The sequence below is a fragment of the Trachurus trachurus genome (assembly GCF_905171665.1).
Source record: "Trachurus trachurus genome assembly, chromosome: 10".
Classification (NCBI taxonomy): Eukaryota; Metazoa; Chordata; class Actinopteri; order Carangiformes; family Carangidae; genus Trachurus; species Trachurus trachurus.
In genome coordinates, this window is record NC_139894.1 from 8,550,517 (window position 1) to 8,569,063 (window position 18,547).

At 42.0% G+C, this 18,547-nt stretch overlaps 1 protein-coding gene across 1 annotated transcript in view; it reads left to right on the top strand.

The window, feature by feature from the left end:
- Positions 1 to 3,903: 3,903 nt before the first annotated feature.
- prom1a (prominin 1a) overlaps positions 3,904 to 18,547 on the top strand; it is a 93,842-nt gene continuing 79,198 nt past the window's right edge. Inside the window, exon 1 of the mRNA XM_083980467.1 lies at positions 3,904 to 4,333. Coding sequence (XP_083836593.1) covers positions 4,093 to 4,333 — 241 coding nt within the window. The 5' untranslated portion in view covers positions 3,904 to 4,092. The remainder of the gene's footprint in view (positions 4,334 to 18,547) is intronic.

Sequence of the window (18,547 nt, forward strand, 5' to 3'; positions counted from 1 at the left end):
GTTTGGCTTCCTTATTTAATTCCTACCTTGATAATAATGTATGAAAATGCTCTTTTGGATTAATAAAAAAGTTGGTTTCTTACTTGTGTGCTTTTTTTAGAAGCTCCATTTCTTTGGAAAACGTATTTTGAGCCTCAGTTTTGGTGAAGTTCGAGTCACAAGGAGAAAAACCTCCTACAGATTGAAACTACAACTTCACTTTCACTCAGCTACAGCGTCAGTAAGTTTTATTCACTTCCCCCTGACACAGTCTCTGGCACTAGTTCATCAGTAACTCAGTCACTTGACCCGTCTGGATCCTCTACATTACACGGTTTTACACTTAAAAGTCTGGAAACCTGGAGACACTGAAAAACCTGCTAAAGACTTTACATCTCATAAAACTATAAAGTTTTTAAACTTCAGTCGGAGGAAACTATAAAATGTTATGTTCAGGTGCACAAAGAAATGTCTGTTTTCACTCCTCTGAAAGGGCAAAAAGACAATTGAAAGTCACATGTGAAACACTCTGATGACCTTTAATTAGGAAACCTATAGTCACACTGGTCAACACATCCTCATTATTATAAATGAGATAAAAACACCAGTCAGTGTAATAAAAACTGAACAACCATCATGAACGGATTGTGTTAAACTGGTGTGTATCTATTTATTTTCCTGTGAGACAAACCAAATCTGGACTGTGTTTTTCAGATGTTACATCTATGAGACGAACATATGAAACTTGGACATGTTTTTTTTTTTTTAAAGTTAACATAGATTTATCTCCACTGTATTACATAATCATATACCATCACTGTAAGGTCTGTGTGATGCGGCTGAAAGCTCTGGGAAAGTGGCCGTTGAGTTGGGAACTGTTCTTCCCGTCAACGTCAACAACGAGCTTTGATGTTGACCTTTTAAAACCAGGCGTCTAAAAACGTCGTGAATGAAATCAGGGCAGCTCCCTGAGCTCGTAGGTCAACAGAGCAAACTCCCCATCTGCTGATGAAACCATGTGGAGCTGCTGAAAGATCTGGAAAGATCAAATAGGCCTACCTACTGTATGTACCTTGAGTTTCTACGTTTGTTGTTTTTAGTCAGACTATACTGTATATGAATCTGGTGTATATTCGCTGCTTTTGGAAACATATCAAACACAGGATTAAAGCTGTCCAGGTCTTTTTTACTGCCAGTAAGCCGAGGTTTTACAGCAGCAGTGACCTCACCTGTCCCGAGGCAGAGCTGCACAGTATCTGCTGAGGAAGTGAGGTCAGGTAGAGTAAATCTGCAGCAGACATTCTTAGAGGGCTAATCTCCTTACGCTGCTGAGGACCGACTGAGACGACGAGCCTTAGCTCCGTCACCGCTACCGGGAAGTCGCCTCAAGACGACAGGACGAGAGTCGTAGTAAGAGTCTAGAGAGAGTCAGGCTTTCAGATCATATGAGATGACGTGATGTAACACAGGTGTGAGGAAACCAAACATAGCATAAGAAAATGACGTAGAAGTGACGATATATCGGAAACATAGGCAACACTAATGAACAACTAGAGAAAGTAAATGAAGTTGTAGGTAACCCTTTAATTTACAGGCCGATAATTACATAGTAGTGTCAAGAAATAGCCTTGTCATGTTTTTCATAAAGGCAAAAGATTACACATAGGCCTACTTTTCATGCTTTGAATTTTCTGGGAAAGGCCAGAATTCTTCTCAAATTATGAAGCAATTAACAGAATGGTTCACCAAAAAATTAAATTCAGAGTGCATCTGGAGACCCAGGAGGGGGGTTCGTAGTAGTCAAAAAGGTCCATAAAACTACACAAAAACCTTGTAATATTCCTCCACACTGCTCGACCGCTACAATCCAAGTGTCCTGAAGGGACATAGTCCAGAGTTTACTCGAAACTACATCATTTAGGACATTTTTACAGCCTGAACAGTCCTGTATTGCGCTCTGACGTTCACACGCATGAAAACGAGAGCGCACCCCAGGCAAATTCAATACAGGACTGTTTAGGCTGTAAAAATGTCCTAAATTATGTCATTTCGAGTAAACTCTGGACTATATCCTTTTGTGTCGGGCACTATTACTCTCATATAAGGATTTCGTTGGACTACGAACCGGCCTCCCGGGTCTCCAGATGCACTTTGAGGAATAAAAAACTACTCCAGAGTATTCATCAGCAAGAGGGTGAGTCGATAATGACTGAATTTCAACTATTCCTTTAATTGTAATTTCTTGACATCATCAAGTAATAAGCGGCCTGTAAATTAAAGGGTTACAAAGTAGTATTTTGAGTTTTCATTTGTGATTTTACTCTATGTACACACTTTTACTTTGACACTATTTTCTTTTGACTCAACCAGTGCCGTTACATGAGTGCGGCTGCACAGGTAAAAGTCCCATCTGCCCCTCTGCAGGTCTACTGTAAATGAGTGTGTGATCAGTGAACAGAGCTGATCAAAGGTTTTTCCAAACAGGAGGGCCTGTTGTCTCCAGGAGCCGGCAGCCAGGGGCCCCGTGTATTATAGCAGAGAGAGGACAAACGATGTCATTGTGCAGAGAAGACAGAAAGGAAAACCCCACCTGCTGTTCTTTTGCTTCCACCAATCACAAAGCACCTGTGGGTTGCACCTCAGGTTTCCTCTGTCTGCCCTCTGGGTGGAGAAGAGGTCAAAGGTCGGGGGGGACGAAACAGAGCACCTGGTATAGGGAGAGATGAAGAGTGGGGTTTAGGGCATGTGGCAATTTTTATAACATTTTCTATCATCAAATAATCGACTAATAATTCATTGTTTGGTCAGAGAACAGTGAATTTTCCAGAACATGACCATGAGTTTTGAATGAAACTTTATCCTGTGACACAACACCTGTACTGGAGGAAAGTCCACATTATTTCCCTCTGGCAGCACAGATGGAAAGTAACTAAGTAAACTTTTTAAGATTGTTTTCTTTATATGCTTCACCATGTTTCAGATGATTTTACTACATTTACTACTTGCAGCTAATCTCATATTTTGTTACAAAACAGTATTAAATTGTTAAAATCTGCTGCACATTATGCATTGATGACACTGATCCAATACTGTATAATGATACAAACACTGCTTCTTTCTGCATTTTGACAGTTATACAATGCAGATTTTCTCATTATTAAGTTTTGAATGCAGGTCATAGAGCTCATACAGTGTAGTTTTGGTGTTCAGGACAAGTTTTAAGGTTGTTTTCTTTATGCTTCACCCCATTTCAGATGACTTTACTACATTTACTTGAGGCTAATCTCATATTTTGTTACACAACAGTATTTAAATGTTAAAATCAGCTGCACATGAATGCTTCAGTGACATTGATCCAATCTATCTGTATAATGATACAAACACTGATTTTCTCTGCATGAGTGCTTTTATTTTGACAGTTTACACACCGATAATATTATTTTTACCTGTGTAAAGTTTTGAATGCAGCTCATAGAGCACATACAGTGTAGTTTTGGCGTCGATGCTACATAATCTGAGAGATCCTGGAGATACAGAGTGGATGAGTGGACTCATTGTCCCCAGTCAGCCCAGTTGACCCACAGTGACGACGAGTGACGGCTGCTGAGTGAGGAGACAGTAGAGATGCTGAGATACAAGCTGTTGCTGTTCTCTCTCTCCATCCTCCTCTCCCGGCAGGAGGAGCGCTTCCCTCTGGACCGGTCCTCCTCCTCCTCCTCCTCCTCCTCCTCCTCCTAGACGCGGCGGCGGCAGTAGCGGCGGCGCGCACCCCCGCCCGCTCCCGTGACGCACAGATGCCGGAGTGGTAGCGACAGGCGCGCTCATCTCGATGGGACTGAAGAGCGGAGAAGAGGGGAAGAGATCAGCCGGTCTGAGCCTCAGAGCGCGGGGAACGATGCTCGTGAAGAGTCTCTCCGCGGGCAGCGCCACTTAAAAAGCTGCGTCCTTCTTCCATCTGGACACTTTTTCTTTTCTTTTTTTAATACCTTCGTTTCTCGCGCTTTCCCCGTTTGATAAGGACGAGCAAAACCTTCCGGCACACGCTCATCTTTATCTTTATCTAACCCCAGTTTGAAGAAGAAGACCGGCGGTCCGGGTCTCGGCTTGGACACGATGTGGAGGACCGGGATCCTCCTGTCGCCGCTGCTGCTGCTGCTGCTCCCGGCGTCCGGAGAACTCCAGCAGGAGGAGACGGAGCCGCGGAGACTCCCACCCCCGGGAAAGTTGGATTTCGGTTATGTGCCTGCGGGAGTTTACGAGACACTGGCCCACTACGAACCGGGACCGATCGGGATTCTGTTCCACATGGTGCACACCTTTCTGTACGTGGTGCAGCCCAGCGCTTTCCCGCAAGGTAAGAGAGATGGCTGGTTTCAGAGGGGGACACACCGGGGACACTGTCACTTCTGGGAGTGTGAGATTATCTCAACAGTGTTTGGAGTGATTCATACTGTAGATATGAAAAGGAGCGGATCCTGTTTGGATTCTGGTGTCAGTGTAAACCCAGATCAACTGGATCCGCTTCAGGTCTGAATGTGTCCAGTTCCACTTGTTCCTGCGCTCTGATGTGTTTAAGCGACTTTTCAGGGGTGGATGGATGAGAGTGAGTGTCGGTCTTTTCCTCTCGGCTCTGTGCGTCACGCCGCTCCGTGTCGCTCCTCAGCGCGCGTTTTGATTTGCGCGCAGAGCTGACAGCAACTTGAAGGTGGTTGTGTGTTTGTGTGTGTTTGTGTGTGTGTCTGCCCGCGGCGCGCGCTGTGTCGGCATAATTACAAATAATGAAGATCTGGCTGACAGCATCACGTGATCTGTGGCAGGTTTTACACACACACATAGTTTGTGTTGTTGTTGTTGTTTGTCAGGATGAGAGAGTGCATGTTTGTCGGTGCACACACACCGTCCTCCCTCCCGACCCACCCCCCCAAGAGCGCGTGGCTCAACGTTTAATACAATTAGAGCTGACTGCTTAACCAAACACACATGAGGTGTGTGTGTTTAATTGGGCAGTGGATGCTTAAAAAGATGCACTTCCCCTCCCTGCGTCACAGTCTGTGTCAGTACTACAGCGGAACATTCTGCAGATTAGCAGCTTCTCTAAGTCACCTTGTTAATTGGGTAATCCCATAAGCCCCTGCGCCATATGTGGTTGGCCTTTTAGTTTTCCAGTTTGTCACCAGCACTCAGGGGGCTAATCCTAGTATGGAGCACACATACACATACACATACACAGACAGACCACTGCCCAGTGAAGCAGTCAGTTCATTCATGGGTGCATTTTCAACCAAACGATGCAACACTAAGAGTGGAAATCATGTGGAAGTTGTTGATCCGTGCACAACAAGTTCAGCCTCTTGTAAACACTTTCTCACAAACCGTAGTTTTGTCATTCTTTTGATTAGAAAACACCCAGCAGAGGAGGAGGAGGAGGAGGAGGGGTGGTCATTATTATGTTCTAGATGGCGTAAGCAAAGGCCATCTGCTTATTAACAGCAGCAGTGCACATGCCATGAATGATGTTCAAGCACGACACGTCCACTGATCTGTCAGATGGGGTTGGATGCATCGGGGCTGGTTTGCAGCAAAAAGCACCAGGGAGTTTTTTCTGCAGCATTATGTGAACAGAACAGGAATTCCCTCTGCACCGTGTAGCTTGCTGATGATGGGAAACATAACTTGGAGTCACATTAACATCTATAAGACAAGTGAGGGGGAAAAAAAAAAGAAAGAAAAAGAAAATCGTTTCCACTCCGCTGGTTTGTGACTGGAGGTGATGCAGATGTCGGAGTGGAGCTCTGTTTATATTGGGTGGATGTTTCAGCCTGTGGTGAGCCACAGTGTTAGCCTTCGTCCAGCAGACATTTCAGGAATGAATCACTGAATCCTGGAGCAAACAAACTGCTAAAATAAATAAATAAATAAATAAATAAATCAATCATCTTCTAAAATCTTGTAGTCAGTGTTTAAAGGGACAGTTCACACGATAACCACAAGATAAAACAGCAACAGCAGCGTCAATGTCAAGAGTGAAGTGCAAGGAAAACCAGCTCCAGTTGTTCACGATCACATCTTGGCTGTTATTAATACAATCAATTATTGTTTCACGATCATAAATGTTTTGTCTATAAAGTGTCAAAACAGAGAGTCAAACACTTAGAGGAGCAGAGGTGACGTCTCCACTTTGTTTCATCCCAGAGTCCAGATCAGCAGCTGTTCATTTTATAACAATATCACCACATTCGAGAAGCTTGAAGCTATGTGACATCTTCCTAATGACCTTAATTATTAATCAACTCAAAAACAACCAACAGCTGCAACTACTTTGTTTATCTACTCATCATTCCAGTCGTGTTTCAAGCAAAATACTGTGAGAAAAAGGCAAATATTTACAGATTCAAGACCAGAAATCACTCACACCTGATTAGTTAGAGGTGTTTTCTTTACTTTTGCACTTTTTAATGAACAAAACAACGAGATTTGCTTCAAAAAAAAGAGACTTTCTTGGATGAAAGAAATAAACATATTGAAAAGATTAGACTTTTTTGACCTCATATAATCATCAATATGATTATTGGCCACCATCCAGTACCAGATGGATTATGAAACATATCCTACACATGGAGGCAGTGCTGTTTTCAGTATCAGCTGCTTATAGTAGCTCTACACTGAGCGTATACAGTAGTAACACACCTTAACAACACTCCTGATGTAAGTACCCAGAATTCAATCTGCCTGTTGCGTCGCTCTAACCCCATAAACACCTCTGTATGTAAACTGAGCATCATCTTGTTGTGTAATTAGCAACAACACCCCAGCATCATGCCACAGTGTTTCAGTTCATGAACGTCTGATTCAGTCCAGTGATGCGTTCACTGTCTGCACGAAGCTGTCGGGGAGGGAGACGTGCGCGCGCTCCCCCGGCTCGTAGGAGGTGTTATTAACGAAGAAGCAACAAACGTCTATCGGCGACGCCCACGCGGAGCAAATCAACAGTGACATATTCTCTCCAACATTTTCTAACGGCTTTTCACTGCAGTGTTGTTGAAGCCCCTGCAGGAGCAACTACCCCCCCCCCAACTCACACCTACCCACACTCTTCACCAACACACAACTGCTACATGCCAAGACAGAGACTGATGTATGTGCAGGATCTCAAACAGCCTTCAGACGTCGCTGCTTTGTGAAGCCCTCGACACAATGGCCCTTTGTCACTCAGCCACAGGTGACTGTTATGTAAATGTTCGCTCCTCCTTTGTTCAGATGTGACAGGAGTTTAATGGAAACTGCAGTTGTGCGACGTTTTGGCACCTGATGTGAGAGGAAGCTGAATCGCTGCCGGGAAACAGCTGCAGGTTGAAAAGTTTAATGATATGAAGGAGGAGGAAGAAGAAGAAGGAGAAGATGGAGAAGAAGAAGGAGAAGCAGTGTCTTCTGTTCAACCTGCAGCAGCAGCACTGATGGATGCTGGGACTTTATTGTACTGTTAATCAGTGACCAGTGTGACCCCCCCTACTCCTCCACCTCCTCCCCTCCTATAGTGAGTGTGAGTGTGACCGTGCACGAGCTCAGAGTGAAGCTGGGACTCGGCTATAATCTCCCTGTTTGCTCTCAGTCTGTATCTAAAGCAGTTTGCCTGGTTATTCATTTATTCATCGCTGCAGTCGACAGGGATGAGACTTATGAAAATAAAGAAGATCTGATTATCAGTGCGACTGAACATTCAAGACACGACGGAAATGTCTCTCCACATCTCAACATCTAACTAGTGAATGAAGTTTTGTACAGACGTTCACAAAGTTCAGGATGTTGATTCGATTTAGAGATTTAGAGACTTTTTTCCTGAGGCTACACATCACTTGTGTTGCAATAATCAATACAGCATAGTATCGTGATAGTGTGCGTGCCAATGTTGTATCAATTCACTGTTACCACGTATCCATCTTTTATTCTATAAATGGCAAATACAAATTCAAATTTTTGGTACTAGAATAAGTTTGATGGACAAAACGTTATTGTATTCAGATAAAACAGATGATGACAAGGTTTTCCTTTCTGCAGCTGCAAAAAGGTCAATGTATCACAACATTTGCAACACTCAGTATCTCATAAAATGATCGCAGAATAGTAATTATATCATACTGTGACCTATGTAACATAATAATATTGACTCTGATAATTCCCACCGCCTACTACTACTACAATGATCCGGGGTGTGTGGCCCAATTCAAGGCTCATCACAGGTAAACACTTAGATAATCAGATAATCCTCAGGTGTGTTGTGTCCAGTCCCATTGTTTTACAGGTTGCCTCTGACTGAAATACAGGGAACAGCCAATGAGAGCGAGCAGAGCGGGAAGCGTCACCAGTCGGATGTTACGTACTTTTACAGCTCACAAACACGGCCGATAACTGACCCGAATGCAAAAATACCAGAAGCAGAGCATCTAGTGGAACTATGGCAACAACACGAGCATCTTTATAATGTCTCAGGAAAGACAGAGGAGGGTCGTCCGCCATATTTGTTTTCAAGTTTCGGAGATATCCATGGTGAAATCTTTACTGCAAACAGCTGTAGTGTCTGTATTCGGAGGATTATAATGTTAAAACTGGGTTGAAACCTTCCTAACGTCTGTGGTCTAACATGTTTTTAAAACCAGCTCAGCCTCACATGGTGGAGTGAGGAGTGTTTTGCTCAAGGACACACGTGTGAACATGGAAACACATCAGGAACCAGTGGCCCGTAGCTACAAGGAACTTATTTCCACCCGAACTAATTAATAATAACAATAATCTAACATATTGATGGGATTTAAAGCGTCTTCTTTCTTCTTTTTTTTCCATATAATTAATCTTGGTGTGTGTCGGGCATCACTGGAGAATAGAAGAGGTGCATTAAGCTCCTTCTGCAGCTTTAACGGTATCATTTCACGCCCGTGGCGGAGCGCGGCTGGGGAGACGATGCCAGCCACTGTTGTGCAGCAGCAGCTCCCTGTTGGAAAGTGTTTCTCATTAGTGTCTGTGCTCCTCTCTTCTCCACAAACCGTGCCTAGGTGGAGTTCAGACAACACAGAAAGACTGGTGAAAAAAAAAAAAAAAAAAAAATCTGGCATTAATTCAGGGAAAGTAACAGTTGCCAGGGAAACCCCATCGGCAGGGATCATGGCTGCTGTGTTTTGGCCTCACCTCGCTCGCTTATGCATGTCTCACTGCAGCAGGAGTGATCAAAGGTGAGACATCAGGGCGCACATTTGCAAGGTAGATTCATACAGCTCAGGTTATAAGGTCTCACCTCATGTTTGTTATTTAACACTCATCAAAAGAGAGTCCACCGTGTGTGTGTGTGTGTGTGTGTGTGTTTGGTGCAACAGAGAGGCAGAGAGGGACTGTGTGGCGTTCACTGAAGGACGAGTAGACATGAAAGAAAGTGAAGAGGAGAAGCTTCAAAAGATTTCTAACCAAGGACAAAGCAGAGATCGAAGCATCAGAGGAATTATAAAGTAGAAGACATTTTGTTTTTTTTTCTTTTTAATGTCTTTCATCTTGTGAGGAGCAAACACACACACACACACACATCCACACACACACACACACAACATTGGTCATGGAGCGTTTTCGGGTTAAATGCTCAGAAATCTCAAATAAACTCTAAACTTTTAGAGAAAGAGCCAAACTATTGATTCTGTTTAAATTCAGTCTTTGTTCTTGTGTTTGTGACTTTTTCCACTGTTTCCTGTGGACTTAACATTTCCCAGAGAAGCAAGACTGAACTTTTTAAATCTTCACTCAAAGTAGCATTATTGATATTTAAGGTCAAATATAAATCTACTGTGTCACAAAGTTTGTAGATTTGCAAGAGGAAAACTAAAAGAAAAGGAGGTAATAATGGAGGCGTGTTGGCTTCAGGCTGAGAGGACGAGGCCTGTGTGTTCATAAATCAACTGTGTTTAGAGACGTTCAGTGAAAATGTGTCACAAAGGTCCCAATGTAGGACATGGTGTCGTGTTGTCTTGTCTTTCTTGACACTTTGAACCAATAGACTGACTTCAAACTCTAGACTCATCAGACATGACCTCATAACTTATTGATCTGTTTACTCATAGAAATATAATGACAGTGCAACCTTAAAACTCATATTTACATTGACAATTACATTTTCTATTTTACTCATTATTAAAGCATGACGACACTTTTCTTCCTTATATTTATGCACATATTTATTTTGTATATTTGTGCATGTTTATACACCGTTGCCCATAAAGTTAGAATAATTTGGTTTTCAGACACATTCGTCTTTTTATTCCTCTCCATACACATCAATAATCACCTTTGACCAGGTGCAGTGATCACATGCTGAGTCCCAGTTACCTAGGTGAAACAAATCCATGCTTGTTGTGGACAGTATGCCACGATGTCTTAACATATTGATCCATGTCAGGGGGTGGCCATACGCAGTATTACTGACTGAGCGACATTTGAAAGAGTATTATGGATGTTCTTATGCATGCCTCGAATATGTGTTTCTGTTGAACTGACCAAGGTTGAATCCCCCCAATTTTGTTTAAGCCTGAATACACAGTTTGCAAAGTGGTTTCATTTTCAGTCATGTTTGAAAGAGATTGTTCAATAACGTTTTGAAAAGATATACGCTTTATCTATCAGGAATAAATCACATTGTCACAATCATTTCATGAGAAGAGGTTAAAGAAAACCTACATTTTATTCCATCTTTATGGGCAACAGTATACTATCTTTATTTCTATTTCTATCTGATCTATTCTCGGAGCAACTGTAACACTGTAATTTCCTTGGATCAATATTCATATCACTGATTGTCTCTATCTCTGGTTCTGGCTATGATACAGGTGATAAATAGCTCAATACTGATCAGATCAGATCTATCACGAAGTGTAAACAGTGTGCGAGCGATTCTGCCAACTGATGATAATGCCAGTGATTGACAGTTTGTTTTCCCATTAGAGTAGTAAATGAGTATTTCTAATGGTATTAAATTAACATAACATTAAATTTGCGCTGCCACAGTTTCATCTGTATATCTGCATATAAATGTGCTTCCAACACATCTCTCTGATCAGCTGATTGAAATCAAGTGCTGCTTGTTGAGGGGATCAATACACAAATAGACACAGTAATTATTGGTTATAATAATATTCTGATGAGATTAGTTTTATTTTGTCACTGTGACCCAACATGGCTCCTTCCACCCAGAAACTCAGTCCAACATAATCACTTAAAATTAATGTTTACATTTACATACTCTACAAATTAAAACATGATAGTATAATTTTTTTTGCTTATAATTTATTCAAAAGCCTAATAACATCATTACAGCCTATTAAACTAAACAAGTACCAATTACAAGCATGGCAAATCACTGCCAGTGGATTAAACTGCACACTGAGCCTTTTTAGCATTTTATAGCTAAAGTGGAAATGTCAAGAAATTATGAGCCCGTGTCTCTTCAGCTGTTCGTTTAGTAAAGTCGACCTCCGTTAACCAGCATTTTGTCCGTCTCTTCTTATAGTGGCCTAATACGAGCAGCACTACTCTGCAGACAGAGTTTAAAAAAAAGTTGTCAGGGCTTTGCCTTAATTTGGTTGTGGTGATTTAACCTTGAACACATCGAAAGCTGTCCAGCGACTCTCCTGGGTTCAATTTAATGCCACCGAGAAAAAAAAAAAGCCAGAATAAAAATGTCTCAGTTAAAAAATGAAAAGCTTTGCCCGTAGCTGTGTCCACACCACAAGGTCTGCAACAGCTACAGCACGTACAGTAGAGGACGAGTGGTGGAGTCTGCAGCCACTGTCAGGACGCAGCAAAGTGATTAAAGTGAGTGTTCTTCAGCTGCGAGGTCGCGGCCCGAGCTCCTCGACACGGAGCATCTGCTCTGCTGAAGTGTCCTTGAGCAACACGCCGAGTGCTGCTGACCGTGCGCTTTAACAACTGAAAAATACAACTATTTTGCAATGATGGAGTGAGAGGGGAAGAGGAGGAGGAGGAGGAGGAGGGGGGGAGCTCAGTCATGAGTCATTATTTTTCATCTTTTTTTTCAAACACTTTCCTAATTAGAGATTTCTTCAGCCGTCTGCACATCTGTAGAGATTACCATTAGGCGCTGTGATGATCCCCCAAAAGGGCTTACATTTGCAATCATAATGTTTGGCAGATCTGACTCATCTCTCCATTCATAATATCAAAATAAATAAATAAAATAGAAGTGGAAACATCAATGACTTTACAGAACGTACAGCACATGGGTTGAAATGTTGTTGTTTTTTTCCAACAACAGCCTCGTCTTCACCTCGGTGCAGGAGAGTTTTAGCCCGACTCTGACATCTGGATCTTTATATTTCAACATATTGAACCTAAATGACAAAGTAAAATATCAGCTGCACTAAATCTAGCATGTTACATTTAGCTGTGTAGTCCTGACCTATCTGTGTGTGTGTCTCCCTGAGTGGGATGAGGTTGTTGGTGCAGTGGGAGCTTCGAGGTGCATAAGGTTTAAAACACAAATAGGTACACTTAAATTTCACTGGATAGACAAACTAGGGCCAGATTTGAGCCTTTCACAGACATGGGTATCGAGAAAATTGCGCAAAGACTTTTTGATGCCTTCAAACTGTGCAGGTGAACTACAAACTGTCTGGAAATGACGTCCTTGCATTGGTCGATTCACCTAAGAGAAATAAGAAGAGTTGTGTTGTGTTCATCGGGTTTGTGATGATCTCATTTACATAAGTTTGCTCCACACAAAACTGTACTGTAGGACTGAATACAGTGTTTAATTATTCAATATAGACTTTTTGACCTTTTTGTTGTTTGTTTCATTTCTTATATTCATATTTCCTAAGAGAGTTCACTGCAGGGCTGCGCTGACACCATGTTGTATAATGAACGTTATCTATTGTTAAATAGTAAAACGTTGAGCGTCTGATACAAATTTGTCACAAGTGTTTGAAGCATCACTGCAAAAATGTGTGTTTATATATGCATTTACAGTACTCATTAAGATTGGTACTGACATGACATGAGCCCTGGTGCTGAGAAGACATTATAGACAGTTGTGTTGCAGACGGCGCTGGTTCCTCAGCAGCTCAGACCAACAAAGGTCGTCTGGAGCAGGAGAAACACGAGAGAGGAAGAAGACAGGGGAGTTTTATTTTACAGCAGTTATTCTGACCTGACCTCAGCAGCAGCCTCTGATCCACAATAACAGACTCTCACTGAGTGTCTTTCATCTGCCCCTCTGCAGATAAGAAACTCCAGAGGTTTGTTTTCTGTGACTTAATATTAACTACAGTACCTCAGCACAATACACTGTGATCATTTTAGCTTATTATTTTAGTTAATTAAGAAACACACAGAAGCTACAGCTAAGCTACAAATAGATGCTTAAACATCACTTTGTCGGATTTGGTGCACTCATTCACTTTTAATACAAAACTTCTTCTGTCTGAAATCTTTTTAACAAAAAAGGAAATTAAGAAACTTTACTTGTATGAATTTCCAAATCCCCGTCAGAAACGTCACCTTGAAACGCACCCTGAACCAAAGTTTCTTAACTGTCCATTTTCAGGAACTTTGCCAACCCCGAGATATCCTCACCTGCTCATTACTCATTTAGTCTCACAGTTAATAATTAATCATGATTTTTTACCCAATTCTCCTGCATTCATTAAATATACGAACAATCAAGTTAAATCAGTCAAGGTTGGTGTGATTAGAAAGTACAGACCGTTTTTTTTTTGACCAGAATGTAGCTAATCGTGTTATTTTAACGAGCTGGAGATGTGATTCAGAAACGTGTAGCGAGCCGAGTGGTGCAGGAATGTGTTTGACCCTCGGCCCCTCGATGAGATCAGCAACCAGACGCTGTGGATGTGGATCGAGGTCGAAAAACTCCTCAAACTATGAGATAACAGTGTCAGGATGCAGCAGCTCCGACACGAGGGGGGGCGGTCGGACCCACAACAGGTGGAGAGAGGGGGGTGATAAGAGCGGATGCAGAGCAGAAACAGGTCGATCAGTTTCTGCTGAACTGGACTGGTTTTATTGTTGATTTATGCAGTTTTATTGGAGCTGTAGTAATAAAATAACACGTAATAATGCGTTGTTGTATAAACATGTAGCACTAACAACAATAACAAGCAGCACTAACCCTCCATTATTGTCTTTTGTCGTGACGGTGACCTACAGTAATCCGGGTCTTATGAGCAACGCTGTTCATTTTTTATCTTTTGTCATTAGTATCATTATGAAAGTCGGTGTGATTCTGAACGAAGCTGAAAAGAAAATCAATCGGCTACAAGCTGCTCGCTGCAGGATCCTCTATTCACTCCAGACAATTGACTCTATTGACTCAGAGGACAACAACTCGGGCTGTTGCTAGGTGACGTTGCTGTGACAACAAACAACTGAGCCAGGATCAGAAATCTGGGTGAATGACCCTGAGATTTTGTGGAGCCCGGTTATGTGCAGCGTCCTGTTTTTTTTTTCTTTTTGTTGAAGTGAAAAGAGGAAGCTGCACTTTTAGACAAAGAGGTCAAAGAACCACTTTGGTTTGTCCGTGGTTCAGTGTTTCAGTGTTTAATTACTGCTTCACATTGTTGTCAAAGTCTCAAAGGTGAGTTACAATCTATATTTGATATTTGTGTCGAGGACAAAATTTGTGTTTTTGTCCTCGAGCAGGTAAAGTGTGACCAGCACCAGTGAACTCTAATATTCAATCATCAATTAGTCAAATCCTGTTGATAGATTTCTCCCAGGTTTCATTTGTGCATCAAACATTTCTTAAAGGGATAGTTCAACATTTTGGCAAATTGTGCCATTGCCATAATCCCTATAGTTTTAAGAGTAGGTTTGTTACCTTTTAATTGTCGGTGCAAGCTATTTTTAGAACAGCGGAGCAGAGCCGCGAGCTGCTCAGAGCTATGCTACGGAGGCTCATGGGATTTCTTGGTTTCCCTCATCAAACTCATCAAATACACAATCCAACAACTCCAAAACGCTCTGGTGGACAAGTTGTGACCTGCACATTCACCACGCTATGAGATAATAACAGAACGTTACGGGACAGAGTTGTTTTAGAGGTAAATTCATGCAAAACTGCTGATGCGGGTTCCCGTCGGGGGCAGTTTTTTTTCTTTTCCGGCAAGCAGTCTCTGTGTTTGCCTCGAAAACGACTCCGTCTCATAACGTTCTGTTATTATCTCATAGCGTGGTGAATGTGCAGGTCACAACTTGTCCACCAGAGCGTTTTGGAGTTGTTGAATCATGTATTTGATGAGTTTGATGAGGGAAACCAAGAAATCCCATATCCCTCCATCGCTTTTTTCCATTTCTGCATTTTGTGCAGGATTAGATATCGGCCCCCCCACCACCACCGCCCCTCGAGGGCCCCCGGCACAAACATGTCAGGATGTGAGAGAGATGCATTCATGTCCTCAATATTTTAAACTTTCCACAGCTCACATCTGCTGCAAACAAGATCAGATGTGATTGTGAGGATTCATCAAAGCATGAGTGGACTGCTCCTCCAACATTATCTAATTATAGAAGCGTCTAACCAACATATTATAATGATCCGCCTGCTTCACAAATCAGACAGTTTTGTATAAACATCAGTTTACATTACGCGATGCATTCGTTAAATCTCGCCTGCTACGAATACATTTTTTTTTAAAAAGGTCGGTAATTTTGCATTTTTGCAAGAGAGATCTCCCTGAGCCCTGAGTCGTAACGTACTGTTGCAGCATGTGCACGACAGGAAAGTGATGTACGCGGCCCCTCTGCAGTATTTCTGTGCTGTCACATGCTGTCATGTCACCGCGGTGACAGTGATGGCCCCCGGCACCGGGACGCTTCAGGACACAAACACGGCTCGGCCTCACTCGCCTGCAAACATAATGCCATCTGACTGCCAGAGGCAACGTGTCACGGCAGCAGTGTGAAGGTTTTCATCAGGAGCCGAGGAGCCAACACACACACACACACACGTACCCACACACACACACTCAACAAGTTTGGCACATTTACACACAGGCCTAGTTTGTCATTTGGTGGATGCATGTCTACACGGTGACATACACGATACTTCATGTATCTGTAGCCAAGAAGATTGGCTCAGCTCAGTTACACACACACACACTTAACACTGTTGGTGGAGCCTCGACTAAAACTGATGCTGCTGATTCAGATTCAAGATGCATCGTTGCATCTGGACCCAGAATGATCTCATGAATTTTCAATACACTGAGCTGCAGCAGATAAAGTCCACTGTGCATTAAGACGTACACACATTTCTACATTCATGTTTATTCATTCATCCCCGACAGTTTGTTGCAGCATCGACAGACTGACTGACCACCAAACTCATTATGAACTCATGTGCTGTCTGTCTGTCTGTCATTGTCCACCAGTTTCTCTCATTCTCCATTTGTTTCGGTGTATTTTGTTACCTGAGACTCTGCAGTGTTTGAATTTTGTTTTTCCAAAATCACACATACAGTGTACGCATCAGTCTGTGCTGCTGCTGCTGCTGCTGCTGCTGCTGCTGCTGCTGCTGCACATTTGCATCCAAAAGAAGTTTGTGCTGCATCTTAAAGTGACTTCACGTTGTGTGTGAACTGTGAACACACTTCAAGGGTGTGGAGCACGAGGTGGCGGATGATGTGTTGATGGCTGTTTAAGTCTCTGGATTCAGTTCCTGTGAGTGAGTTTTCACTTCTGGTCTACAGTAAGTGTTGCTGTTGTTGTAATGATGGGTAGCTTAATTTGGTATGTAGGACAGGCATTAATATAAGCATTATGCTTCTGCCTGTGCCTTTTCAGTCACTATTTTGTCGATAATGTTTTGTGTCGATAATGTTATTGTGTGATGCGACTGAATAAAGAATTTCAATCAATAAATCAAATGATGCCCCTATGTTATAATAGCTACTATGCTGCTGTGCTCTGTATTCAATCAGCACTGGAAACAATCCCCTCCTGCTGTGTATACTCCCTATAGGTTTTGTGAATAATTAAATATTAAGTAAAAGCAAAGCAGTTATAGATACAAGTTTATCAATGAGCAGTAAAGCAGCACCAGGTCCAGTTCATGTCATTCTGGCTTCATCCAAACCACAGTCCGACCTGAGGCCCTTTGCTGCAGGTCATCCTCTCTGACTTCAGACACAACTTTATTTACCCCAGGAGGCTTAATTCACTCTCAGCACAACAGTCACATCAGAACAAAACAAAACAGGAGTCAGGACACACAGCAATCGATCGACTAATAATGATTCCTTCAGCTCCTGGATCTATGCCGGTTTCTCCCAGAGAGTCTGTCGGCAAACGTTCACAATGTTGTTAAGGCTCCTTCATAGACGACCCATAAAACCAACAGATAAAAGAAGACCTTAAAAGACTTTCTATACGAGACTGATAAAAGTTACAAAGAATAGTATAAGATGCATTAAGATGGTAGCCACTTCAGCAATCACACTTAAGACTGGAGTCAAACACGTACTTGTAAGTGTCCACAAATTCAACACTATCTCCTTTAATGATGCTGGTTTTTGGATTTAAAAAGTTCTTCTTAAAATCAATAATTAGCTTCTTTGTGTTTGTCACATTGCAGCACAAAAGCTGATAAGACAAAGCCACAACCAGACTCGGTCTTTCCTCCTCTCTAACTGTAAATTTGCATTAAGCTTCATTTTGTATCTTTAATATCTTTGTGGTTCATGGTTATAAACACAAGTTAGAGTGTCTATCTATTGTCATTTCGAATTCATTAAAGAACATAGGGTTAAAAGTTTCCCCTTAATTCATTCGCATAAAAGCTTCTTCACATTCTCCAGGTTCAGATTCTCAATCATGAAGAATTCCTACTTTTTTGCCTCTTTTATTGCTTTGAATTAAAAAAAAAAAAATCTTTGTGTTTTTTACTGTGGGTATATTCAATGGCTTCATTTCAGGAAATTCAAAAGACAACAAAGACGCTTTTCAGAAGAGGTCAAACGTACAAACTGGTAACGTTGTCGTCACACACACACGCAACGGATTCATTTACACTTAATCTGCCGCTCCGGCTTTGTGAGGGAAGATCTCTCTACACAGTGAGAAGACAAAAAGTAATATTGTACAGCACTTTAATTCCTCGCCTGCAGCTCCAGGCCTGTGAAAAGAAAATCAAAATAGCCCTCAGCTACATGTTGTTACTCTTGAAATGGATCCGCAAATCTGGGATTAGTCTCTGTGAAGGCTCAGCCTGACGGACGCGGTGGACGGCCGTAAATGAAACACCTCGATGTGAAATAATTATTCTGAATGTGACGCATGTAAAACGCAGGGTAAAAGGTAAATTCAGCACTTTAAGTATTTTGTATTATGATTATATTATAAGAGAAAGATGTGAAGTCAATACAAATTCACATTTAACACATCAAAGTGTATTTTTTATCTACTTTTATCACCTAAAGTTCGGTTTATGTGACATTTAAATCAGCATCAACTCGTCCTAAATAATGACTCTGGTTCATTTATTGTGGTTTTATTGAGCTATTAG